Source organism: Oncorhynchus mykiss, chromosome 10 (assembly GCF_057628025.1).
Source record: "Oncorhynchus mykiss isolate SJ-2025 chromosome 10, ASM5762802v1, whole genome shotgun sequence".
Lineage (NCBI taxonomy): Eukaryota > Metazoa > Chordata > Actinopteri > Salmoniformes > Salmonidae > Oncorhynchus > Oncorhynchus mykiss.
The window spans coordinates 34,223,682-34,250,124 of NC_143031.1; the positions used below are offsets into that span (position 1 = coordinate 34,223,682).

General features: G+C 39.5%; 2 protein-coding genes across 8 annotated transcripts; one reads left to right on the plus strand and one right to left on the minus strand.

Annotated features, from left to right (window-relative positions):
- Positions 1 to 11,819: 11,819 nt before the first annotated feature.
- Positions 11,820 to 22,582, minus strand: LOC149980000 (uncharacterized). 7 transcript variants are annotated; one of them, XM_090186399.1, is made up of 6 exons: positions 20,927 to 21,004; positions 20,614 to 20,662; positions 19,022 to 19,200; positions 16,977 to 17,015; positions 16,620 to 16,735; positions 11,820 to 12,151 (listed from the first exon to the last, which is right to left on the minus strand). In XM_090186399.1, exons 3-6 carry the CDS (start codon positions 19,196 to 19,198, stop codon positions 12,115 to 12,117), a joined length of 369 nt encoding a protein of 122 aa, XP_090042525.1. In that variant the 5' UTR covers positions 19,199 to 19,200; positions 20,614 to 20,662; positions 20,927 to 21,004; the 3' UTR covers positions 11,820 to 12,114. The 7 variants fall into 7 exon arrangements, 3 of the variants coding, with proteins under 3 accessions (XP_090042525.1, XP_090042524.1, XP_090042526.1); XR_016483661.1 differs by lacking the exon at positions 19,022 to 19,200 and having other exon boundaries at positions 20,927 to 21,021; XM_090186398.1 differs by lacking the exon at positions 20,614 to 20,662 and having other exon boundaries at positions 20,927 to 21,012.
- On the plus strand, positions 21,360 to 24,725 carry LOC110533688 (uncharacterized). The gene is made up of 6 exons (XM_021618137.3): positions 21,360 to 21,684; positions 22,999 to 23,025; positions 23,215 to 23,244; positions 23,334 to 23,369; positions 23,468 to 23,572; positions 23,744 to 24,725. Exons 1-6 carry the CDS (start codon positions 21,667 to 21,669, stop codon positions 23,789 to 23,791), a joined length of 264 nt encoding a protein of 87 aa, XP_021473812.1. The 5' UTR covers positions 21,360 to 21,666; the 3' UTR covers positions 23,792 to 24,725.
- The last annotated feature ends 1,718 nt before the right edge of the window (positions 24,726 to 26,443 follow it).

A 26,443-nucleotide genomic window follows, 5' to 3' on the forward strand; every position in this document is an offset into this window, starting at 1 on the left:
TCATCCCCATATTGTTATTTATTGTTTTGCTCCTTTGCACCCCAGTATCTCTACTTGCACATTCATCTTCTGCACATCTATCACTCGTGTTTAGTTGCGAAATGTTTATTATGTTGCCACTATGGCCTATTTATTGCCTTACCTCCCTAATCTTACTACATTTGCACACACTGTTTATAGACTTTTCTATTGTGTTATTGACTGTACTTTTGTTTATCCCATGTGTAACTCTGTTGTTTGTGTCGCACTGCTTTGCTCTATCTTTGCCAGGTCGCAGTTGTAAATGAGAACTTGTTCTCAACTGGCCTACCTGGTTAAATAAAGGGGAAATAAAAAATAATAAAACAAGACATGTCTATATCCTGGAAAGTTTGCTGTTACTTACAACGTCATTCTAGTCACATTAGCGCACTCTATCATCAACCGTCCCGGTATAGGGACACCGATCCCGTAGTTTAACCCCTACTTTTTAAAATTTCCGCCTGAAGACATACCCAAATCTAACTGACTGTAGCTCAGGCACAGAACCAAGAATATGCATATTCTTGGTACCATTTGAAAGAAAACACTCTGAAGTTTGTGTAAATGTGAATTGAATGTAGGAGAAATAACACAATAGATCTGGTTTAGATAATACAATGAAAAAACATAATTTTTTTATTTTTATTGTTGTATCATCATCTTAAAAATGAACAAGATAAAACAAACATTCAGATAGGATGATGGGGACACTTTCAGTGAAAAGCATAAGAGGGCAACAGTACTTGTGCAAAGTTTCAGAATGATAACTTCCACAATGAGTGTGCTACATGACATTTATCATGAAGTCACTCAGGTGTCCCACACAAGTAGCCCAAATGTACCCAAGTGGCCAAATTGGTGAAGGTATACATTTTAAAACAAATAACTATATACAAAATGCCAAAATGGTATTCTAACACCCCCCCCCCCCCCCCCCCACACCAAAAAAAAAATGGAGAAAAAAATATGGGGGAAAAAAATGAATAAAGAAATATATATATATTTACAAAATAACATGGGTAACTATTTACACACTTTCAATATTTGGAAGACCCTCAGTCCTCTATCAAATCAAATTTATTTATATAGCCCTTCGTACATCAGCTAATATCTCAAAGTGCTGTACAGAAACCCAGCCTAAAACCCCAAACAGCAAGCAATGCAGGTGTAGTAGCACGGTGGCTAGGAAAAACTCCCTAGAAAGGCCAAAACCTAGGAAGAAACCTAGAGAGGAACCAGGCTATGGTCAGGGAGGTGACCAAGAACCCGATGGTCACTCTGACAGAGCTCCAGAATTCCTCTGTGAATATCGGAGAACCTTCCAGAAGGACAACCATCTCTGCAGCACTCCACCAATCAGGCCTTTATGGTAGAGTGGCCAGATGAAGCCACTCCACAGTAAAAGGCACATGACAGCCCGCTTGGAGTTTGCCAAAAGTCACCTAAAGGACTCTCAGACCATGAGAAACAAAATGCTCTGGTCTGATGAAAACAAGATTATTATTATAAATTATAAATAGCGTTCACTCCCTAAGGTATCTTTTAAGTCTGAGTTTTTCCAACATGTGGCCTGACCCATAAAGACATTTAGCTTTTTCCTACTATATGCTCACCAATTACAAGCCTACATAATCAAAACCCTCTTACAGAAAGCATTCATGCACAAACATACCATTGTTTGTCCAAGTATGGATTTGTGTGTATGCAGGCCTGCTTGTGTGTGGGTTCTCCTGGCCTTTTGACTACACTCTTAGAAAAAAAAGTGCTATCTAGAACCTAAAAGGGTTCTTCAGCTGTCCCATAGGAGATGGGTACAGCCAAATAACCCTTTTTTGGAACCCTTTTTTCTAAGAGTGTTGGTTGTGAAACAAATGCCCTCGCCTGGTGCTTTTGATAATAACCTAGGCAGATGAGAGCTTCCACCGTCAGATGTAGGGAATCACACTGAACAATAGGAAAGAATTACAGAAACAACATATCTTGTAAAATACACAGTTCAAATCAAAAGTATTAAGGCACAGAGAAAAATGTTAAACATAAAAAATGATATATCAGTAAATGCAGTAGGTACAGTTAATTATATCTTCAATCAGCAGTCAGCAACATGTATGGTAAAACAACAAGTATAAACACCACATAAGTCAATATCACACTGAACAGGTGTCCCTCCAGTGCAGGTGTCATCATAACCAGAGGCCACCTGAAGAGGTCACACTCCTACTGGGGTGGCATGTGGAGCACTGACGGACAATTGATGAGTGTTGATAAGAGGGATCTGGTCAGGTTTAAAGACAAGGTCAACTAGATACTGTTCTATGTCTCGGGAGCTGGCTGTTACTATAGGGTAATTACACAGCAAAGTAGCACACTATTTATTCCCTCACAAGAACCCCATCTGTCTGTTATTGTAAATCTGTGGCGCCATGCTTTGGCAGGAAAGTGTACTACAGATTTTATGTCATGTAGAAGTGGGAGGGGTTCTCCTTGAGGGAACCTACTAGAGAAATATTAAAAATACTTTCCATAACATGTAGGTAGGTATGCATGTATGTATGTAGGTAGGAATGGGTTCTGAACAGAGGTCAGAGCCTGTACTGTTTCATATAACCATAGGGAACATAATATATGGTCTATACTTGGCATGTAGGTCTCTCACTTACGGGTGGCACAAATTGGGGTATGGGGAGCGGAATGGGCAGGGTATATGCAGGTAGCCTAGTGGTTAGAGGATTGGGCCAGTAACCGAAAGGTTGCTAGATTGAATCCCCGAGCTGACAAGGTAAAAAAAAACAATGTTGTTCTTCCCCTGAACAAAGCAGTTAACCCACTGTTCCTAGGCTGTCATTGTAAATAAGAATTTGTTCTTAACTGACTTGCCTAGTTAAATAAAAGGTTTAATAAAGAAAATGCAAATTAGTAGTAATTACTATAGTTTTTAAAAGGTTTTTGCGGTGTAGTGTTTTGCAGATATTTCTGTAGTATTTACCAGTGTTCTTTTGTGTGTGGATAATATGTTAGTACTTACTACAATTTACAACAAAATTCTATACTAAGTACGACACGAGAGGGATACAGTGTATAGTATTCTACAGTTTACAACAGAATTCTATAGTAAGTACTGTACTATTCTATAGTAAACTTTAGCATTTTTGTGGGTAGCCTCTCCCTAAAGTGTAAAGTGAGAGGAAGATTTGCATAATGAGTTCAGAAAGTATTCAGACCCCTTCTTTTTCCAAGTTTTGTTATGTTACAGCCTTATTCTAAAATTGGTCAAACTAATCCCCCCCCCCCCCCCCCCCTCATCAATCTACACACAATACCCCATAATGACAAATCAAAAACAGGTTTTTAGAAATTTTTGCAAATGTATTCAAAATAAAAAACTGAAATATCACATAGGCTTAGGGTTGTTGTCCTTTTGAAAGGTGAACCTTTGCCCCAGTCTGAGGTCCTGAGCGCTCTGGAGCAGGTTTTCATCAAGGATTTGTATTTGTATTTATTATGGATCCCCATTAGATGCTGCCAAGGCAGCATCTACTCTTCCTGGGGTCCAGCAACATTAAGGCTGTTATACAATTTTAAAACATTACAATATATTCACAACAGATTTCACAACCTACTAAGGGTGTGCCCTCAGGCCCCTACTCCACTACCAGGTATCTACAACACAAAATCCATGTGTACGTGTGTGTGTGTCTATAGTGCATACAGTGCCTTGCGAAAGTATTCGGCCCCCTTGAACTTTGCGACCTTTTGCCACATTTCAGGCTTCAAACATAAAGATATAAAACTGTATTTTTTTGTGAAGAATCAACAACAAGTGGGACACAATCATGAAGTGGAACGACATTTATTGGATATTTCAAACTTTTTTAACAAATCAAAAACAGAAAAATTGGGCGTGCAAAATTATTCAGCCCCTTTACTTTCAGTGCAGCAAACTCTCTCCAGAAGTTCAGTGAGGATCTCTGAATGATCCAATGTTGACCTAAATGACTAATGATGATAAATACAATCCACCTGTGTGTAATCAAGTCTCTGTATAAATGCACCTGCACTGTGATAGTCTCAGAGGTCCGTCAAAAGCACAGAGAGCATCATGAAGAACAAGGAACACACCAGGCAGGTCCGAGATACTGTTGTGAAGAAGTTTAAAGCCGGATTTGGATACAAAAAGATTTCCCAAGCTTTAAACATCCCAAGGAGCACTGTGCAAGCGATAATATTGAAATGGAAGGAGTATCAGACCACTGCAAATCTACCAAGACCTGGCCGTCCCTCTAAACTTTCAGCTCATACAAGGAGAAGACTGATCAGAGATGCAGCCAAGAGGCCCATGATCACTCTGGATGAACTGCAGAGATCTACAGCTGAGGTGGGAGACTCTGTCCATAGGACAACAATCAGTCGTATATTGCACAAATCTGGCCTTTATGGAAGAGTGGCAAGAAGAAAGCCATTTCTTAAAGATATCCATAAAAAGTGTAGTTTAAAGTTTGCCACAAGCCACCTGGGAGACACACCAAACATGTGGAAGAAGGTGCTCTGGTCAGATGAAACCAAAATTGAACTTTTTGGCAACAATGCAAAACATTATGTTTGGCGTAAAAGCAACACAGCTCATCACCCTAAACACACCATCCCCACTGTCAAACATGGTGGTGGCAGCATCATGGTACGGGCCTGCTTTTCTTCAGCAGGGACAGGGAAGATGGTTAAAATTGATGGGAATATGGATGGAGCCAAATACAGGACCATTCTGGAAGAAAACCTGATGGAGTCTGCAAAAGACCTGAGACTGGGACAGAGATTTGTCTTCCAACAAGACAATGATCCAAAACATAAAGCAAAATTTACAATGGAATGGTTCAAAAATAAACATATCCAAGTGTTAGAATGGCCAAGTCAAAGTCCAGACCTGAATCCAATCGAGAATCTGTGGAAAGAACTGAAAACTGCTGTTCACAAATGCTCTCCATCCAACCTCACTGAGCTCGAGCTGTTTTGCAAGGAGGAATGGGAAAAAAATTCAGTCTCTCGATGTGCAAAACTGATAGAGACATACCCCAAGCGACTTACAGCTGTAATCGCAGCAAAAGGTGGCGCTACAAAGGATTAACTTAAGGGGGCTGAATAATTTTACACGCCCAATTTTTCAGTTTTTGATTTGTTAAAAAAGTTTGAAATATCCAATAAATGTCGTTCCACTTCATGATTGTGTCCCACTTGTTGTTGATTCTTCACAAAACAATACAGTTTTATATCTTTATGTTTGAAGCCTGAAATGTGGCAAAAGGTCGCAAAGTTCAAGGGGGCCGAATACTTTCGCAAGGCACTGTATGTTATTGTGTGTGTATGCATTTGTCTGTGCCTATGTTTGTGTTGCTTCACAGTCCCCGCTGTTCCATAAGGTCTATTTTTATCTGTTTTTTCCCCAAATTTACTAAGTGATGGTAACAGGCCGATTGGTCAGCTATTTGAGCCAGTAAATGGGGCTATACTATTCTTAGGTAGCGGAATGACTTTTGATTCCCTCCAGGCCTGAGGGCACACGCTCTCTGGTAGGGTAAATTGAAGATATGGAAAATAAGAATGGCAATATCGTCCTCTATTATCATCAGTAATTTTCCATCCAAGCTGTCAGACCCCGGTGGCTTGTCAATGTTGACAGACCAAACTTTTTTTCTCACTTTACAGAATTCAAAATTACAATGTTTGTCTTCCATAATTGGGTCAGACATACTTGGATGTGTAGTGTCAGTGTTTGTTCTTGTCATGTCATGCCTAATTTAGCTGATCTTGCCAAATAAAAAAATCCTTAAAATAGTTGCCAATATAAGGTGGTTTTGTGATGAATGAGCCATCTGACTCAATGAATGATGGAGCGGAGTTTGCCTTTTTTCCCAAAATATCATTTAAGGTGCTCAAAATATTTATACTATAACTCTTTATGTAATTTATCTTTGTTTTCGAAGTGTAGTTTATTTTTATTCACTTTAGTCTAATCATTTCTCAATTTGCAGTATGTTTGCAAATCAGTTGTGTAGCCAGACTTATTTGCTATTCCCTTTGCCTCATCCTTCTCAACGATACCATTTTTTATTCCTCATCAATCCACAGGGATTTCATAGTTTTTACAGTCATTTTCTTAATAGGTGCATGCTTATTAGTAACTGGGATAAGCAATTTAATAATTGTGTTGAATGCAGCATCTGTTTGCTCCTCATTACACACCACAGACCAACAAACAAATAAAATAAATATATATATACACACATACATACATTTGAAGTCAGAAGTTTACATACACCTTAGGTTAAATGTATTTGGCTATGTTTTTCACAATTCCTGACATTTAATCCTAGTAAAAATTCCCTGTTTTAGGTCAGTTAGAATCACCACTTTATTTTAAGAATATGAAATGTCAGAATAATAGTAGAGATGTATTTATTTCAGCTTTTATTTCTTTCATCACATTCCAACTGGGTCACTCCATTAGTATTTGGTAACATTGCCTTTAAACTGTTTAAAGTGGGTCAAACTTTCTGGGTAGCCTTCCACAAGCTTCCCACAATAAGTTGGGTGAATTTTGGCCCATTCCTCCTGACAGAGCTGGTTTAATGAAGTCAGGTTTGTAGGCCTCCTTGCTCGCACATGCTTTTTCAGTTCTGCCCACAAATGTTCTATAAGACTGAGGTCAGGGCTTTGTGATGGCCACTCCAATACCTTGACTTTGTTGTCCTTAAGCCGTTTTGCCACAACTTTGGAAGTATGCTTGGGGTCATTGTCCATTTGGAAGACCCATTGTTCCTCCCTCAAGATGTAATCTATTTTGTAAAGTGCACCAGTCCCTCCTGCAGCAAAGCACCCCCACAACATGATGCTGCCACCCCTGTGCTTCACGGTTGGGATGATGTTCTTCGGCTTGCAAGCCTCCCCCCTTTTCCTCCAAACATAATAGTCATTATGGTCAAACAGTTCTATTTTTGTTTCATCAGACCAGAGGACATTTCTCCAAAAAGTACAATATTTGTCCCTATGTGCAGTTGCAAACCGTAGTCTGGCTTTTTTATAGCAGTTTTGGAGCAGTGGCTTCTTCCTTGCTGAGTGGCCTTTCAGGTTATGGTGATAGAGCACTCATTTTACTGTGGGTATAGATTATTTTGTACCTGTTTCCTCCAGCATCTTCACAAGGTCCTTTGCTGTTGTTCTGGGATTTATTTTCACTTTTCGCACCAAAGTACATTCATCTCTAGGAGACAGAATGCGTCTCCTTCCTGAGCAGTATAATGGCTGTGTGGTCCCATGGTGTTTATACTTGCGTACTATTGTTTGTACAGATGAACGTGGTACCTTCAGGCATTTGGAAATTGCTCCCAAGGATGAACCAGACTTGTGGATGTCTACAATTGTTTTTCTAAGGTCTTTTGATTTTCCCATGATGTCAAGCAAAGATGCACTGAGTTTGAAGGTAGGTCTTGAAATACATTCGCAGGTACACCTCCAATTGACTCAAATAATGTCAATTAGCCTGTTAACAAGAAATTGGTGGAGTGGTTGAAAAACAAGTTTTAATGACTCCAACATAAGTGTATGTAAACTTCCTTCTTCAACTGTATGCATGTATGTATGTATGTGCGGCGACTCCGGGATGCTGGCCTTCTAAAAGAAGGACATTTCTAAGTGGCCCCAAACTTTTGAACGGTGTGTGTGGAAATTATGCAGAAAATTACATTAATTGTCAACCTGCAATATTAAAGCAGGGGGGGGGGGGGGGTAGATCATCTTCTTTTAGAAAGCCAGCATTACTCCATGTGTAACTCTGTGTTGTTGTCTGTGTCACACTGCTTTGCTTTATCATGGGCAGGTCGCAGTTGCAAATGTGAACTTGTTCTCAACTAGCCTACCTGGTTAAATAAAGGTGAAACATAAATTAATCTAAAATAACCCTATTTTATAAGACAGTTCTTATTTGATTAATGGTGGTAGGACCCATCTATGTGAAGCTAACCACAATAAGGATTAGCCACAATAGTGGACTTTGCAGTTAACCTTCAAAATAAAAGTATGGCATGATTCTACTATTTGTATTCATTTGCATCACTGTCAATGACATACTATATTTTGAAGGCAAACCGCAAATTCCACTATTGTGCCCTACCTATTGTGGCTAGCTTCACAACACATAACCCGGTCCGGTCGAGCCTCATTAGCCAGGTGAAGCTAGCTGGCTGCTTCTAACGTTAGCTTCAGGAAACAGGGTTAAGTAGCTGGCTAGCCATTTATTTTCATGAACTGAAGTTAAATTTCAATAGGCAAACAAGTGGCAACCTAACTAATACTTACTCACAAGGATTCCTAAATCATTGCTTAGAATAATGAAAATGACTGCTAGCTGGTTATATTGGTGCTAGCTAGGTACCAAGCTAAAGCTAGCTGCCACAGAAGTTGCGGTCGAACAAATTATGCTTTATTACCAATGCGGTATTGTAAACACATCGTTCGTGGACGATGTTTGCTTGTTTGCAGACTTTTTTGTACAGCTTAGACAGTGCCACTATATATTTTTTGCCACATAAAGACCCAAATAGCGTTCCATTGTGTGCATGTTGTGACGCTATTACTGTGCAACTCCGGTAGTGAAGCATCTGAAAAATAGCTGATTTGGTAGTGTGTACCGGTGCCCGACCAGTCAGCGAAAGCCAACATCATCCACGACAGAGAAAGGTTGATTGTCAAGGGCAATGAATTCCGTTATCTTGGCTTTAATGGATTTCGCCTTTGACTTGCCTCGCTGAAATGTTCTTACTCTTTCAAATGACTGCTCAACTTGACTGCTCGATCCACACAGCAGATATTGTGGGCTAGGTTAGGAATGCTGTGTTGCACATGCAGCGCAAAATTTTACGTTGAGTCATTACGCTATGTACCTAGGTTATATAGGTATGCACGGTAGCTTTGACGTCCGTTTTTAACATCGGTGTTAAACTAGACATCTGGCCGATGCCGATGTTAGCATTTTTAGCTAATATCGGCCGATTCCGATATGCTCACCGATATATAGTGCATCCCTAGTCTGATTACTTTCCGAAAATACTGTATGTGTGTGAAACATTGATGCATTTAAAGTGGAACTGACAGCATTTTAGCAACATGAAATCTTATTAAAATCTGTTCATATACACCCCCAGGAAGAATTACACTTTATTTTTTAAATGTTCTGACAAGCAACCACTTAGACATTTTCATTATTACATATTACAATGTTTAGAAATTACATATACTAAGGAATTTGTGAAAACCCTATAGCAATATAGAGTGGGAACGTGGCCATGCGTTTGGACCATTAATAGACACTGCAGCAAATAAAACTGAATAAAAACATCAGTCTTGATCAAAAAAACATGAAAAAGGTAGGCTCTCTCTTCTTCAGTTATGCACATCAACAACAAGATCAACAACTAATGCTAGCCAGAGCAAGAAGAGCTAAAATCAAACGAAGGAACATTAGATAAACAGTCACAAACTTTTGAATCTAGTTGGCTGTCAAAATTGCACTGATAAACGATGGGGAATTGTAGCCTCCTCATCCTTCTGCATCTTGCCTGCCAATGCATTCTTGTCCCAACGAAGCACCCAAGCTAACTAGCTAAAGTTGGCTAGCTTGCTACTTCCAGACACAAATGAGAGAACATCTCAGCCCGACCTTTTTACTCGCTGTAGCAGAGCTGGTTAGGCTGTTTACATGTTATCTTGAGCATTTTTGACTAATTAGGATTTTTTTTTGCCTACGTCTACTGACACTGGTCATATTCAGTTGGTGTTGCGCGTTCATAAATTCATCAGTTGTTCTGCGCTCTGGTACACTCAAACGAGAGTGCTCTTAAATCGAAGTACATAGCCAGAGTGTATTTGCGAACGCAATAGATATGCTAACTGGATAACAGTCTTTCAAGTTCTTGCTAGCTAACCAAATGACACCCAAATCTCTACCTGTGTATAGCCACCGAAAAACAATATGAGGAGAATTTGATTAGCTAGGAATTTGATATTTTTAACTGATATGATTGTCTGTTTATTTCATATTTGCAAAGTAGTTAAAACGCTGGCACTTCCACTTTAAACTGTAGGTTATCGTGTGTGCTAAAAGTTAAATGTTTTTTGCAATGGGAAGTAATAGTTCTACATTTTGACTGTGAAATGCTTAATGGTTGCGTTTTTGTATTCTTATGATTGGGACCTACTGGCTTATTATGTCAGAGTTTATGGACTGCTTATCCTTTAACATCATGCTGTGTGTGACTGCTGTCTTTCCATCAGCCTTATGCAGTGGTGCCTGGAGAAGTGGGTATACTCTAATTTTGCCAAAAAGTCCCCAAACGGCCCACCCAGCGAAGGAAAGGCACCCTGTGGACCCTATGTTTTTATGAGTTTTCCTATAGATTTTTTTTTTTTTCACTCTCAACATCAACACTTTTTATTTAAAAAAAAAAAAATGTTAAGGTCTAAATCCACGACAATGCTTATATCTGATTGGGTGGGCCTGTCAGGACCTGGCTCCACAGTGGGTGGGCCTCTGTCCACCCAGGCCCATCCATGTCTACGCCCCTGATGCAAACAGTTTATGATGAAAATTGCGCATCACAGATAATCCGAAGTGTTAGTAGGCTAACTTTTTAAATACCTGGTTTGCATACCGATTGTTGCCTTTGTCAGCATTTACTGGTAGATATCATACATTTAAACGTCTTTCCTCTCCGGCTACCAATGTCATTCTTCTGTGAGCTGCTCCATGTCAAGACCAGTTGAGAGCTGCACACTTGCTGCCTGCAGATAATATTCCGTTGAAACTAGGGTGTGTGAATTGATATCACGTGCTTTGCGGTTGTGTTGGCTACTTTGTGCAGGATTTCTCCACTACACTACTTTGATACGCATCAGTACGGGTTAAAACGTGATTATAAGCAATGCCCACTGAAAAAAGTAAGCAATACCTGCGTATATCCCTCCACTACGTCACTGGCCCTTTGTGTTTTACAAAAAAAATGCACTACTACACAAGTGCGCTGGTATTACAGTTGTTGTCCTTTCAGAATCATGAAACTGTCACACACACTGAAGGTTTATAGGTTTGCCACTGCGCAAACATGTCTATATTAGATATTAAGGCTGTTAAGATATTCATGTTTCAAGAAGGAAGTAAATAACTTTGGCCTGGCGAAGAGGTTTTTTATGTTGACTGAATGGAAGCTGATAATTAGTTTTTTAATCTGCTGGTTTCACTGTCCAAAACAAGACAGAGTACAGATGTATCCAACACTGCGACAAATCGTGTACTACAACACTGATCTCTACCATCTCAATTTACATTTGTTGTTCGTTTTGCTTTTTATGCGCTTTGAGATAATTTTCTGTAATGAAAAGCGCTACACCAGTTCAATAAATTATTATTATTATTGCCACAAAGGCAGATTCCACAGGCTTCAATTAAATTTAGCGGTAAGCATAAGGTTAGCAGTATGGTTAAGGTTAGGTTTAAAATCTCATTTGTAGAAATGGGCAGGGTTTATGATTTCGGGTTAAAGATGCAAGGGATGACCTGTCACTACATTAACGTTACCGCCATTGTTTGTTGTTAATGAATGGCAAAGAAACACCCACGAAACATCCACATCAAACCACACCCCCAACACAACTCTCGTTTCGCTTCTGTCATGGCATTTCTAATGAGCAAAGCCCCAAAATAAAGCCAAATTAGGAAATTCAGCCCCCCTTTAACTTACAATGACAAGCACAAATAATGTTTTGCAGGTTTTTATTGATAAGTCAAAATAATAATAATTCTGGAAGAGGGTTATAAAGTAGGCAACCGACAAACAAAGATGCACAGCAGAACACTGTTGCATGTAGGTAAAAGAGTGATATGGCTTGAATAATTTAGAAAAGGAACAAATTGTAACCATTATTAAGCCAGACTTAGTTCATAAGACAACTTTGAAAAGTCTGATGTAGTTTCATGACGAGGAATGGATTGGTAAAGAAAGAAAATGCTACAAAACAATCCTGATGGTTAATCAAAATGTAACAGCCTTGTTACAAACAACGAGCCGCCATGGGATTCCAACGCCATCTGAAACACAGGCACAAGAGCTGGTTAATGAAGAATCATTATACTACCAGTTAGATACAGTCCCAGAGACCAGATCCATGTCATCTAACCTGATTTCTAAACGTAAGCGTTCAAAATTCTGAAAGTCACAGATCAAGCTAAAAAAATGCAAACCATGAAAATGTGACAAATTTACAGGCAGGGACTTATGAAGATCCGTAGGTATTACTGTTCTCAGAGAAACAGAGACTTTAGGCTTTAAACAGAGCTGAGGAAAAGTTCTCCAAAATACACTGAGTGTACAAAACAAGAACATTTCCATGACATACAGTGCATTTGGAAAGTATTCAGACCCCTGTAGATTGACCAGGGGAATCCAGGTGAAATCTATGATCTCTTATTGATATCACTTGCTAAATACACTTCAAATCAGTGTAGATGAAGGGGAGGATACAGGTTAAGGAATGATTTTAAAGTCTTGGATTGTGTATGTGTGCCATTCAGAGGGTGAATTTGCAAGACAAAATATTTAAGTGCCTTTGAACGGGGTATGGTAGTAGCTGACAGGCCCACTGGTTTGTGTCAAGAACTGCAACACTGCTGGGTTTTTCCACATTCAACAGTTTCCTGTGTGTATCAAGTGGTGGTGACCCAAAAGGACATAAAGCCAACTTGACACAACTGTGGGAAGCATTGGCGTCAACATGGGCCAGCATCCCTGTGGAACGCTTTTGACACCTTGTAGAGTTGGGGGGGCACTCAATATTAGGAAGGTGTTCTTAAAATGTTTTGTATACTCAGTGTATGACTTTAAAGCTTGGGGAACTGGTATTAATTCTGTTCACATTGAGCCCATGTAAACCTCTACCTATGAAGGTAAAATCCTTGCTCGGTTCTAGTCAGACTTTTAAAACAAAACAGACATTGAGTTGAATGGATTGAATACAGCGCTCCAGACTACGGTTTTCACTTTTTCAGTTGATGGCACCAGACCATGATTTGGTCGCACCCCAACAAAAATGAATTACAGCGTCACACAATATAAATATTTGTAATTATATTATCAAGTCATTCATAATGCTTTATAAGATGTGTAATAAACTACTGGTATTCAATAAATAAGTTGTTACATCTAACATGTCCAAGCAGGAATGCATGATCGAAAATATTTTAATTTGCAACCTAATCTAGTGATTGTCATGATTGTTAGGTTAACAAATAGGCTATAATTCTTTAGATTTGAACGTCAAAATTAGGGTAGCCAGAAGACACAGATGTTTTTTATTTTCAATTTGCCTTCATCTTTATGTGCACTATTTGGGCTGCAATTTCTGAGGATGGTAACTCTAATGAACTTCTGCAGCAGAGGCAACTCTGTGTCTTTTCCTGTAGCGGTCTTCATGAGAGCAAGTTTCATCAAATCAAATCACATTTTATTGGTCACATACACATGGTTAGCAGATGTTATTGAGAGTGTAGCGAAATGCTTAGGCTTCTTGATCCGACAGTGCAGCAGTATCTAACAGGTAATATCTAACAATTCCACAACAAAACCTAATACACACAATCTAGTAAAGGAATGGGATAAGAATATATAAAATATATGGATGAGCAGTGACAGAGTGGGTAAGATTCAATAGATAGTGTGGGATACAGTATATATATATATATATATATATATATACACATACACACACACACACACAGTGGGGCAAAAAAGTATTTAGTCAGCCACCAATTGTGCAAGTTCTCCCACTTAAAAAGACGAGAGGCCTGTAATTTTCATCATAGGTACACTTCAACTATGACAGACAAAATGAAGAAAAAAAATCCAGAAAATCACATTGTACGATTTTTAATGAATTTATTTTCAAATTATGGTGGAAAATAAGTATTTGGTCACCTACAAACAAGCAAGATTTCTGGCTCTCACAGACCTGTAACTTCTTCTTTAACAGGCTCCTCTGTCCTCCACTCGTTACCTGTATTAATGGCACCTGTTTGAACACCTGTCCACAACCTCAAACTCCACTATGGCCAAGACCAAAGAGCTGTCAAAGGACACCAGAAACAAAATTGTAGACCTGCACCAGGCTAGTAAGACTGAATCTGCAATAGGTAAGCAGCTTGGTTTGAAGAAATGTGGCTTCGTAAGAAGCATTTCAAGGTCCTGGAGGGGCCTAGCCAGTCTCCAGATCTCAACCCCATAGAAAATCTTTGGAGGGAGTTGAAAGTCCGTGTTGCCCAGCAACAGCCCCAAAACATCACTGCTCTAGAGGAGATCTGCATGAAGGAATGGGCCAAAATACCAGCAACAGTGTGTGAAAACCTTGTGAAGACTTACAGAAAACGTTTGACCTCTGTCATTGCCAACAAAGGGTATATAACAAAGTATTGAGAAACTTTTGTTATTGACCAAATACTTATTTTCCACCATAATTTGCAAATAAATTCATAAAAAAATTCTACATTGTGATTTTCTGGATTTCTTTTCTCATTTTGTCTGTCATAGTTGAAGTGTACCTATGATGAAAATTACAGGCCTCTCGTCTTTTTAAGTGGGAGAACTTGCACAATTGGTGGCTGACTAAATACTTTTTTCCCCCACTGTGTGTGTGTGTGATATATATATATATATTTAACCTTTTATTTAACTAGGCAAGTCAGTTAAGAACAAATTCTTATTTTCAATGACGGCCTAGGAACAGTGGGTTACATGCCTGTTCAGAGGCAGAACAACAGATTTGTACCCTGTCAGCTCTGGGTTTTGAACTTGCAACCTTCCGGTTACTAGTCCAACGCTCTAACCACTAGGCTACCTTGAGAAGTAATGCAAGATATGTAAACATTCTTAAAGTAGCATTATTAAAGTGACTATTGATCCATTTATTAAAGTGGCCAATTATATAAAGTCTGTATGTAGGCAGCAACATGGCCAATGCTTTCAACCGTTCGCTGCCTGCCCCCGCCCGCCCAACTAGCATCACTACTCTGGACGGTTCTGACTATGTGGACAACTACAAATACCTAGGTGTCTGGTTAGACTGTAAACTCTCCTTTCAGACTCACATTAAGCATCTCCAATCCAAGATTAAATCTAGAATTGGCTTCCTATTTCGCAACAAAGCCTCTTGACTCATGCTGCTAAACATACTCTCGTAAAACTGACTATCCTACCGATCCTTGACTTCGGCGATGTCATTTACAAAATAGCCTCCAACACTCTACTCAGCAAATTGGATGTAGTCTATCACAGTGCCATCCGTTTTGTCACCAAAGCCCCATATACTATCCACCACTGCGACCTGTATGCTCTCGTTGGCTGGCCCTTGCTTCATATTCGTCGTCAAACCCACTGGCTCCAGGTCATCTATAAGTCTTTGCTAGGTAAAGCCCCGCCTTATCTCAGCTCACTGGTCACCATAGCAACACCCACCCGTAGCACCTGCTCCAGCAGGTATATTTTACTGGTCATCTCCAAAGCCAACTCCCCCTTTGGCCACCTTTTCTTCCAGTTCTCTGCTGCCAATGACTGGAACAAATTGCAAAAATCACTGAAGTTGGAGACTTACATCTCCCTCACTAACTTTAAGCATCAGCTGTCAGAGCAGCTTACCGATCACTGCACCTGTACATAGCCCATCTAAATAGCCCACCCAACTACCTCATCCCCATATTGTTATTTATTTTTGCTCTTTTGCATCTCAGTAGCTCTGCTTGCATATCATCATCTGAACATCTATCACTGCAGTGTTAATGCTAAATTGTAATGATTTTGCCACTATGGCCTATTTATTTCCTTAGCTCCCTAATCTTACTACATTTGCACACACTGTAAATAGATGTTTCTATTGTGTTATTGACTGTACGTTTGTTTATGTGTAACTCTGTGTTGTTGTTTTTGTCGCACTCCTTTGCTTTGTCTTGGCCAGGTCACAGTTGTAAATGAGAACTTGTTCTCATCTGGCCTACCTGGTTAAATAAAGGTGAAATAAAAATGTTTTATTATACACTTGGGAAAATGTATAAATGTTTTAACGAGTTCAATGCATTGAACACAATTGATTTCCTACCAAGTTCAAACCTACTACCCAATGAGGCCTAGTGCACTCGTAATGGCCGACGCACAGCTCTGTATTTCAAAGCCATATCATATATCTCGATTGTAAAAGTGTGAACCAGGCACAGCAGCAGGGCAGACACTTTCATTACAGGAATCATGCACTTCACTGTTAGACCAAATAATGGTTTTATGCGCAAAAAAAACAAGACGTTTTGAGTGAGGTGACCAGGTAGAATGTACAGCTCGCACCAGTGTGACCAACAAAACTTGCAAAGCCAAGTCAAAGGGTAACAAAATACAACTATACTAGTCTGGAGCCCTGGAAGAGCATTAATACAATAGCGCACTACATAGGGAGCCATTGAAGACGCAACCCCACCTGGTGTTAAGAGCCCCTCTCAGGGCAGGCACTGTAATCTGGCTTACCTGCTACTCCAGATGGGAAGGCCACCATTCGCTCTAGAGGAGAAAAGCCACTTACTGGGCAGAACCGTCACTGGGTCAGCATAGTACTTCCAGATCAGAGACATCATCAGCACGGCCTGGGAGAGACAGAGAGAGGACGTTACTCTCTGCCACTTGCTCCCATTGGACTGTGCATCTGTCAGTCATCATCCATAGTCCCACATCTATTAAATATTTGTATAGTTTCCTATTGCAAGATTGTGAATTAAGCCTAGCTACTATGAAAATATACCAATGAATTTTAATTATATATATATATATATATATTTTTTTTTTTAGGAGTTTATACTCCGTACATCTCAGGTTTACATCGCTTACCTTACTTGACTGTGGCCTGCTGACCATTTCTGGAATTAACTGGGGGAAGAGAGAAAAATACAAACTTCAGGCAACAAACTGATAATAGAGTGTGGTTTCTGACACAGAGAGACAGTATCACAGTGGAACTGTAAGGCCAACAGGTGAGACTGTACGGCAGCTGGTTAGAAGGGGTGGAGATGTCAGCAGAAGTGTTGCCCCTCCTCAAAGAAGCTTTGGTCAAGCCACAGGAAGTGTCTCACGTCAAGGTCACCTTTACCTTCCTTCATCCACCTCAAGCTCTATCCTGAGGATTATGGGAGATTTCTAATTTGAAACCCTCCATGTATTCATACTGATCGCTGCATTTACTGCACCACAATTAATTTAAGGGCGCTAACACCCTAAAGATTTGAAAACTTCTCCATTAAATTATTTCACTGTGTCATTGTGCTTTGGTTTCACATTTGAAATGATAGAGGAGTGGTAGAATTATCTTTGACTCCAGTGAAAACAGAAATTTTCAGCACATTCTTCCCTTAAAATAAATCTGCATGGGGTATAGTATCTACAAGTATATTTTAGTTCCATTCGGACAAAATAATGGTCCTGTATTGGGTCACCACTGGTCTGTGGAAGTGGTGTGCTGCTAAATGGCACATTCTTGAAAGGGAGCCCTTTTCCTTCCTCTGTTACGGTCAGGGACTCAAGAGATCGAGCGGGAAAATGAGAAAACAGAGAGGGCCAGAGAAGGCCGATGGCAACAGGCTGCAGCTGTGACAGAGGCCTCCTAAGTGAACACTCAGAGCGGTTATCTGAAACCCACCTACTAAACCAGCTAAGTGAAAGGAAGGAAAAATTGGTGATATTAACAAGGCCATACCTCCACCATGTCTCATTATACTAATAGTGTTTTTAATGGTAAATATTCTATAGGCTATATTTCATTTGACAAAAATCTCTAGAAGTTAAGGGAACAATGCATACTTGTATGTGTGGACATGAGATAAAACAAATATCTCTTTAGAACAGAGATGGGCAACTGGTGGCCCGCAGATCAATTAACCAAAATGAAAAAATAATAATACAATACAATGAGGAGAGAGAAGCAAGCAAGACTTTTACACATCAACAGTTTTTCCTCATTATGTCATTCACTGAGTCACTCAATTAGCCCATGTCAGCAAAACATTTTTTGATTGGTAAATTAATCTAGCGGCCAGCTATCTAAAATAAAAAACCTGGTCTTGCTTTGTCATTATTGGGTATTGTGTGTAGACTGATGAGCGGAAAAAAAACAATTTAATCAATTTTAGAATGAGGCTGTAATTGAACAAAATCAAGGGGTCTAAATACTTTCGAATGCACTACTGAGCGCTCTGGAGCAGGTTTTCATCTTTCCCTCAATCCTGACTCGTCTCCCAGCCCCATGCTGCTGAAAAACATCCCCACAGCACAATGCTGCCACCACCATGCTTCACCGTAGGGATGGTGCCAGGTTTCCTCCGGATGTGACCCTTGGAACTCAGGCTAAAGAGTTCAATCTTAGTTTCATCAGACCAGAGAATCTTGTTTCTCCTTTAGGTGCCTTTTGGCAAACTCCAAGCAGGCTGTCATGTGCCTTTTACTGAGGAGTGGCTTCCATCTGGCCTGATTGGTGGAATGATGCAGAGATGGTTGTCCTTCTGGAAGGTTCTCCCATCTCCACAGAGGAACTCTGGAGCTCTGTCAGAGTGACCATCGGGTTCTTGGTCAACCCCCTGATAAGGCCCTCCGATTGCTCAGTTTGGAAGGGCAGCCAGCTCTATGAAGTGTTTTGGTGGTTCCAAACTTCTTCTATTTAAGAATGATGGAGGCCACTGTGTTCTTGGGGATCTTTAAAGCTGCAGAAATGTTTTGGTACCCTTCCCCAGATCTGTGCCTCAACATAATCATGTCTGGGAGCTCTATGGACAATTCCTTCAACCTCATGGCTTGGTTTTTGGTCTGACATGCACCCTCAACTGTGGGACCTTATATAGACAGATCTGTGCCTTTCCAAATCATGTCCAATCAATTGAATTTACCATAATTTCCGAATGTACTGTAGGTAGGAAGTAGGAGCAACCAAATATAATTTTTGGTGAGTTTGGACATTTAGAAGCGAATGAGAGACATTGTGCACATGAAGAGTACTGGCTCTGGAGCAGCATGTGTACACGCTGTGTCTGTGTGGAGTCTGGAGTCGCTGGGGCAACGGGCATGCCTGCTCAGAGAAGATGGGGAGAACAATTAGTTTTCACGCAGAAAAAAAAAGAAAATGCATAAGAAATATCTTGCTGTGTTTTGTCAACACAGATCTGAAATGCTTCTAATTTAAATTTCTACTCAGCATCAGACTCATTTGGTGTTTCAGTTGCACCTCTCCAGAATTCACAAACAGCATTCTATCAGCAGACAGACAGCACTCTGACTTATGTGTAGCTAATTTTCTATGGTACTTTTCTGTGTAGCCAGCCTACTTTTCTCTGGTAAAATGCCAGATTAACTTTGAGAAAAAAGTTAGAATGTAGCCAGCTACATTTCCTATTATAAAACAGAAGTATGCCCATGTATAGTTTTTGCAAAAAATATATCTTGCTTTTTCATTGTAAGCTAATTTAGCCTTGTGTGGATACCAGCCAAATAGAGTTGCACTTCTGTTGTCATCTGATGAAAATGAATGTATTTTCTGTGAAGGAAAACTATAGTTGGTCCCTGATCACTCTATTGAAGCAAAAATAACACAGGTGACTTTCAGTATAAAACAGGAACCCTGTAAATACACAGTTGGACCTGCTCCCGCTTTGTGCTATTTACAAACAAACATGACTGGCTCAACTGTTCTAGGGAACTATGGTAAACTCAAAATGAAAAACGCAATCTGCTTTATATTCTAACCTATTGCTCAAGTTGAATGCAGGTATTTAATTAATAAGTAGTTGAACTTAAAATAAATAGTTAACGGTATTAAAAAATGTTTATCCAGTAGCTATTTCCAAATACCCTGGTATTTGGTATACTGTCCTAGCTGTGTAAAATGCTCTCTTTTCTAAATGGATGGTTGCGTATCCATCGGCCCTTCAAAAGTTCAACACATCTGAACTTTCTGTCCGTGGAAATTGTATGGATATGAACGTGTCATCTCTGCCGACTGTCAACGTATGACTCCCATTGAGAAAGCATTGGAAATCAGGGAAAATTGAATGTTAATTTCTCTACCATAAGCCACCTCAAACATCGTTTTAGAGAATTTGGCATTTTGTCCAACCGGCCTCACAACCGCAGACCATAAGTACGGCGCTGTGTGGGCGAGCAGTTTGCTGATGTCAACGTTTTGAACAGAGTGCCCCATGGTGGGGTTATGGTATGGGCAGGCATAAATTACAGACAATGAACACAATTGCATTTTATCAATGGCAATTTGAATGCACAAAAATACCCCTAACAAGCTCCTGAGGCCCATTGTTTTTTTTGGGGGGGCAGGGTATATCTGTGACATATCTGTATTCCCACTCGTGAAATCCATAGATTTGGGCCTAATGAATTTAATTAAATTGACAGATTTTCTCATATGAGCTGTAACTCGGTAAAATCAATGACATTTTTGTTTTTATATATTCCCAAATGTGGCATTTACCCTTATATCACGGAGATGTCTTACTCTTCAGCCTGCAACGCTTATGGTGCTAAAATGAGCAAGGAAGGATAGTCATAAGGTTGAAGAGCAGATGACAAGTTTTGGAGAGGGAGATAAACTCTGAGTCACCATCACCAGCCATTAAATGTTTGCGGGTCTTTGTCAATCTCTCCCAGTAGGAGAACGAACATCATGTCCCTGTGCTAGACTATTACAGAGAAACATGTCAACACAACTTCAGAGTTTGAACACAGCTTTACCGGTAAAATAGGGCTACAATTTGTAAACGTTACCGCTTGAATTATATACTCACATAGGAGGACATTGACGGTAACAACCTTTTGACAATGTTGCAATAGCAACCAGACCTACCCGGTCGCCATTTTCCTTTGATTATTTACAATAGCCGTCGCTAGGGAAGCACACGCCTCTCTCTTTCTACCCAGGGTGCAGGGTATTTTTACCGAATACTTTGTATTTTTGCCTAGTGAAGTTGGACTGTTGTCTTTATTTTTCTCAAATATATGTATTAAGATAATGCATTGTTGGTAGCCTAATATTCTGATAATAAGGGGTATTGTGTGTAAGTTTAGGGAATATCCGTATGTGGAGCTTGCAGTTTTAACCTTTTGCAAAAAAAAAATAGAAGGTATATGGGCAAAACGATATGGAGATAAAAACACAAATGTGTCATAGTTACCCACTGATGAGTGCTCATCTAAAGACAAATACATATAGATCTGATTGCCATGTAAAATTATCCACACAGGTATCTCGCTATGATTTGAAAATGTGTTGACGGCTCCCAAAGCCAATCAATGGCTACCAGGGGCGGAGAGTAGCTTGTCCGTCAGATTGATGCTATAATGAATTCAATAGGGAGGGAGGGGGAGAATCCAATCCGGTTTGAGCTAGTTTTTGTTCCAATGGAACATTAAGGTTTGCTACGCTGTAATAGAACGTAGTGTTTGAATCTTATACCAACATACAGTATTTTTCTTGCTCCGTTTTGGAACAGTTCCCTCTTTATTTGAAGTTATACGCAAAACAGCCATGCCTAAAAGGAGCAAAGTAAGTGGACCATGTTTTATTGGTTGTATATATCCTTTGATAGATAAAACAAATGCATTTATTTTTGCATGTAAAATGTAGCCGCATATCCATGTTTTGTTCCGCTCCAACATTGTTGCACTGCTGTGTTCAATCAGGAGTTTAAAATGTATCGGTCTGTTTTGATTTGGGAAGTGGCGGGTTTTCTACCTTTTCACGCTGTGATTTTAGTCTTCGAAAATTAGGACTGGTTTCATGTTTGGTGTTTAATATTTACTCTATCAGATCAATTTCAAATTGGTTTTGTCACGTCTTCGTGGTGGTTGTTTACAAATACATTAACCTATAAAAGGACAAAGAGGTGTAGGTCGCTAGCTACGTCGTAAGATGGCGATTCTGCAGAAATAAAGTTGGTGACCGATTTTTTTTTACTAGGCAAAGTATTGTAAATAACATTTAGATTACATTGCATTTACACTTATTGAAACACTGCATCATTAAAATATAACTTAATTGTTGGTAGCATAATGCTCAACGCACGGTGGGCGGTATGCACATGCAGAAGACTGCTTCTAGGGCGCTTTGAAAAGGGCACGAAGACTTGTGTCATGGCTGCCCTTGTGGGCAAGGGGAACACTGACGACGTTTTTCTTATTTTGCAATATAAAAGTTCATAGTTAAACTACGTAAAATGCGTTTAAGTGCGCTAATGTAACATGATGCATCGTTAAAATATTTGGTTTAATTACATTTCCGTGTGCCCTTTTGTTGGCTCGAGCCAATTCTGGGTTATGCAATGGCGATTCGTCGACATCACAGAGGCGCTCTTGTTGCTGGGGATTCTAGTAGATTCTGTAACCATTTGGAGAATCGCTGAGGATCTCGGAGTTTGAAATTCGAATGAATGGCGGGAACGCATAGTAGACTGTCTGGTCGGAGTAGCGAGCACAGTCATGTTGTCTGGCAAATCCCATTCATCACGATTGAATGAATGCGTCGGGAGTAGGCGGAGTCGGTATTCCCCCCTCTCCGTAGAGATTACAGGCAACATGGTATAGTCATAGGAAATGGGAACATGATCTGAGCAAGTTGACATTATTATCCGTTTATTATGTAGTTCGTGGGTGATGTAAAAAAAAAAGGAAAAATAAGCAGTTATATCGAGACTGTGACCATAACACGCTGCAATGCTTTTCCTTACCTCCCTACGCCTTTTTGGGGATTACATAATTGCCCTAATACTCTTGGCATTTAAACTGTCCCTCACCCAGTAAAACCCACTTAACACGGTTGCCCTGCTGAGCTGTCACTAACATTTTATTATTATTATTATAGGCAAACGCTGATGTTGAGGCAGCAGAGGTGAGTCATACACATCTTACTGAAATATAATGTGAGTTGTATTTAATCAAGGTGATCGCTGGTTGTAAGAATTTAAATGTTCAAAATACAATTCCATTGTTCTGCCACCAGGGGTCAGCAGCAACCCATGTCAAACGTTGTTCCCATTATATGAGTAAATAATTGGTATTTTCTTTTGAAATATTTCAGCCTAAGAGGAGATCTGAGAGATTGGTAAATGTGAGTATTACACACCATTATCAACACTTTAATTAAAGATGCACCCAAAAACAGAATTTCAGCAAAGAATCACAAATCTTTCATTGCAGAAACCTGCAATTGCAAAGGCAGAGCCCAAGCCAAAGGTGAGGAAGTGCAGACATTACAAATGTAAATTTAATAGTAAATTAATTGCAATTAAAGACTTACGGTGTCTTATCCCATTAAACATATTTATTTACAGAAGGAGAAGGCAGCACCTAAGCCCAAGAAGGCTAAAGAGGTGAAAAAGACCGAGCCTGAGAAGGAGGTGCCCGCAGAGAATGGAGAAGCCAAAGCTGAGGAAGAGGTAAGGGGCTGCTGGGATATGTAGGCATTTTGTCCTATAAGGACAAGGAAAACACACCAAATTGATAGTTTATGATCTTATACTGTTTTAAACATAAGATATTGAATGTAAGTTATAAATAAGTTCTCTCAACTATTGCAACAGTTTTATTCCGTTATGTTTTAAATTTAGGCACCAGAAGAACCTGAACAGAAAGAGGAGGAAGAGGCGGCAGAATAACATCTCTCAAACCACATCTTTTATCAGTGCTCCCTGTACCTCTTTTTCTTGTACAATTCAGGGGTATATTTTTATCGACTATTTTCTAAATGCAGGTTTTTTAGTAGTTTGATTGTAGAAACACATTTTTTTATGAAATAAAAAATACAATTTGAGATGGGGATTTCATTGCATCCCATGTTTTTACATCTCTGGAACAATTACGGTCATTGTAAATGTCAACGGTTTTTATTTTCGATATGGGGGAGGGGTGGGAACGGGACAGGTTACTACACCAAGAACATGCAAGCACGTCGTTTACAGGATCCGGTCAAAACAACAGAGAGCTTGTCTGAGAGACTAACATTCCATAGGCTATATGAGGGAAGGTATACGTAACCTGCATTGTGTGGTGGGGATGAATTAACTCAAGGGGGAACACATTGTTTTATTGTTTATAATGAGGAAAACATTTTAAGATGTTTAAACTGTGTTCCATATGTTAACTCTTGTACTCATTATGTTTTTCTTTACCATTCTGCTTAATAAACCTATTCCCTAGTACTGGAGTTCCTCCCTATCAGGCCTGTGCATTGGGTGTAATTGGTTGTCTCTGTTCTGTGATAGCATTGCAATAAATTTGTATAGCTGCTATTAAAAGGGGTTTTCAACTTTCTATATGCAGTGTGTAATGGTACATTGTGAGTATGGTAAAAATGGAATTGTGTTCTTAGCCAAGCTAAAGAAGTACATAAGTTAAATATACTGACTATTATGGTTCCTTGGATGCTGAGAAACTGTACATCCATTTGAGCTGTCAAATACACAAACCAGCAGTAGCAATATTCATGTGGGGTTTAGGTATCAAGTACAAGTGTACAGTTCTTTTATCCTTTGTTTATAGATGTATCTGTGTAATGATTGGTATAAACAAACCAATAAAAATTTGGTTGTACTTGTTTTGTTCTTTGTGTGATGGAAATGGACAATGTCTGTATCCAAATAATCATGTAAAAACTAAATTATTTTGGATGCCAGTTCTGACCACATATGTAATGCAGTAGCTAAATAATACCAGTTCTGAGACTGACATGGAAACAGCTAGTATCTCCTTGACATGAAAAACGTTACTTGGTTAGACTCCTGTCAGACTCATTCTGTGGGCACATTGTTTTCACTCCACCCGTTTACTTGATTGATCAATTGAGGTGGCTGATTAATAACTCGCCTCATTGTTTAGGTCTTAATTGGACACAATTTGAACTAAAATAAAGATCAGAAGACACTGTGAGGGAGCTAAGACACAAATACATTAAAGGAGCTGTATGTAATATTTTGCATTGTAATGTCAAATGTCATATCTACAGAAATAGTGGAACATTTGTGTTTCACAACATTTTATCCCCAAAAATGTTATTGGGCCCAACTAAAAGTGCATTCTAATGGTGCAGCCTTCTTTTTGGTAAAAAAAGAAGATTGTAAAATTAACGGGGACTAGCAAGTTTCTTGTCAAATGGACTGGGGCTGAGAGATGTTAGAAGTTTGCCCATTGCTGGCCCCAGTCAATCTGACAACAAGAGATGGTCCATCTTTTATTGGCCAATAAGAAGGCTGCACCATTAGAATGCAATTTTGTGTGGCTCCAATATGTTTTTTGGGGGAAAAATAGTGTGAAACTATCTTTCCACTATTACTGTAGATACTGTATATTAAGGACATTTTCTGAAATTACAATGTAAACATATAGCTCATTTAAGTACCGTAGGGCTGCAAGAAAGAAACTCACCATAGATTCAGTACATTCAGTACATTAGAAGTGTGTATCACACCTAGAACAAAGGCTGGCACATATACTAAACAAAAATATGAACGCACCATGTAAAATGTTGGTCCCATGTCTCATGAGCTGAAATAAAAGATCCCAGAAATGTTCCATATGCAGAAAAATCTTATTTCTCTCAAATGTTGTGCACAAATTAGTTTACATCCCTGTTAGTGAGCATTTCTCATTTGCCAAGATAATTCATCCACCTGACGGGTGTGGCATATCAATAAGCTGACTAAACAGCATGATCATTACACAGGTGCACCTTGTGCTGGGAACAATTAAAGGCCACTCTAAAATGTGCAGTTTTGTCACACAACACAATGCCACATATGTCTCAAATTTTGAGGGAGTGTGAAATTGGTATGCTGACTGCAGGGGCTGTTGCCAGAGAATTAAATGTTAATTTCTCTACCATAAGCCACCTCCAACATAGTTTTAGAGAATTTGGCAGTACGTCCAACCAGCCTCACAACCACAGACCACGTGTAACCACGCTAGCCCAGGACCTCCAAATCTGGCTTCTTCACCTGTGGGCATTGTCTGAGACCAGCCACCTGGACAGCTGATGAAACTGAGGAGTATTTATGTCTGTAATAAAGCCCTTTTGTGGTGAAAAACTAATTCTGATTGGCTGGGCCTGTCTCCCCAGTGGATAAATTGACTGATTTCCTTATATGAACTGTAACTCAGTAAAATTGTTGAAATTGTTGCATGTTGCATTTATATTTTTGTATAAAATCATGTTGATCTAGTTCAGGGTTTCCCAAACTCGGTCCTGGGGCCTTCCCTAGGTGCATGTTTTCGTTTTTGCCCCAGCACATCACAGCTGATTCAAATAATCAAAG

Excerpts from the sequence above, each read along its gene's own strand:
- LOC149980000 (XM_090186398.1), bottom strand. The coding sequence starts at position 19,198 with ATGCCCGTTGCCCCAGCGACTCCAGACTCCACACAGACACAGCGTGTA. Across the intron at positions 16,736-16,976 it reads GCAGGCCACAGTCAAGTAAG|GCCGTGCTGATGATGTCTCT; the intron begins GTAAGCGATGTA and ends TGTCTCTCCCAG. Across the intron at positions 12,152-16,619 it reads CTTCCCATCTGGAGTAGCAG|ATGGCGTTGGAATCCCATGG; the intron begins GTAAGCCAGATT and ends CCTGTGTTTCAG.
- LOC110533688 (XM_021618137.3), top strand. Across the intron at positions 23,026-23,214 it reads CTGATGTTGAGGCAGCAGAG|CCTAAGAGGAGATCTGAGAG; the intron begins GTGAGTCATACA and ends GAAATATTTCAG. Across the intron at positions 23,245-23,333 it reads GATCTGAGAGATTGGTAAAT|AAACCTGCAATTGCAAAGGC; the intron begins GTGAGTATTACA and ends CTTTCATTGCAG.